Raw genomic sequence first — 1,181 nt, forward strand, 5'->3', positions numbered from 1 at the left:
GGTTGGGTGGTCGTGGGGCGCTGCAGGAGGAGCTGAACCCCATCGAGGTGTCGATCGAGGAGATCGACAAGAGGGTGCAGGCGCTCGTGTGCGAGCTGGAGCAGAAGCCGCCCAACATCAAGACGCTGCAGCACGTCCTGCAAGGCAGTGCCCTTCCCCGTACGTCTCCGCACACCTGGCGTCGAGTCGGGTTCGCCAGCGCGGTAACAACGGACGACCTGTGGCTGTGCGTGTGTGTGCATGTGTGTGTGTATGTGTGTGCGTGTGTGTGTGTGTGTGTGCGCGCGCGCGGGCGTGTGCGTGTGCGCTGTTTGATGCATGCAGAGGTCAACCAGGGAGCTACGGAGATCTGCGAGGTGTTCCTGGCCAAGGGCGAGGGCGACAAGTATTCGCCGGCCTCGCTGGAGCGCCTGCGTGAGAGTCTGCGCCAGTTCCTGAAGGCCTGCGAGCGAGCAATCGAGCTCAACCGCAGCCTCATCGGCAGCGAGCAGCTCCAGTTCCAGAAGTCCATCGAGGAGGGTTTCAGGTCAGTCGCCCCACTCATTTCTCTCCTTACAGCTCTTGCGTTCTTGTGCCACCAGTCGGGCTGAGAAAAATGGGACTCACGGCCGTGAACAACCATTCAACCCCACGCACACCGTGCAGAGACATCAAGACGCAGATGGCGCCGCACGTACAGGCAAGAGATCCCAAGCGAGTGATGAGCTTCGGGATCATGCAAGAGAGCAACGGCAGCGATGAAGACTCAGACGACAGCGAGTCCGAATACACCATCGGGGTACATACGCACACACACTTGGGGATGTAGTACACCTGTAAGCACGAATGATCTTCTTCTGACTCTCGCCCTTCTGCAGTCACCACCGACCAGCGGCCCGCCCTCCCAGATAGGCTCACCCCGCACTTAGAGGGGAGAATGTATGTACACTGTCGACAATATATTATTCGCTCGCGGTGTCTGGCTCCTGCGCGGTTTGGTCGTCGAGGAGGCCCGTCTTTTGCTGCAGCATTGTCATCTGCGCATGGACCAGCACGCGCGATAGCTCCTTCAACTTGATCGGCTGCATTGACCAAATGGCGCGCGTCAGTATAACGTGATGGGCTCTCTCCACAGGGAAAAAGGAGAAAGGGGAGCACCTTGGGCAGGTAGCCGTCCATGCCGGCCTGACGACACTCCTTCC

The 1,181-nt window shown here is 59.5% G+C and overlaps 1 protein-coding gene across 1 annotated transcript in view; it reads left to right on the top strand.

Moving 5' to 3' along the window:
• Window positions 1-1,181, top strand: part of ACA1_051900 (dedicator of cytokinesis 6, putative) — a gene marked incomplete at both ends in the record, with an annotated part of 3,284 nt that overhangs the window by 1,551 nt on the left and 552 nt on the right. Inside the window, 3 exons of the mRNA XM_004336912.1 lie at window positions 27-159; window positions 325-526; window positions 646-778. Of these exons, the coding sequence (XP_004336960.1) occupies window positions 27-159; window positions 325-526; window positions 646-778 (468 nt within the window). The remainder of the gene's footprint in view (window positions 1-26; window positions 160-324; window positions 527-645; window positions 779-1,181) is intronic.

The sequence above is a fragment of the Acanthamoeba castellanii genome (genome assembly GCF_000313135.1).
Source record: "Acanthamoeba castellanii str. Neff unplaced genomic scaffold scf7180000084592, whole genome shotgun sequence".
Classification (NCBI taxonomy): Eukaryota; Discosea; order Longamoebia; family Acanthamoebidae; genus Acanthamoeba; species Acanthamoeba castellanii.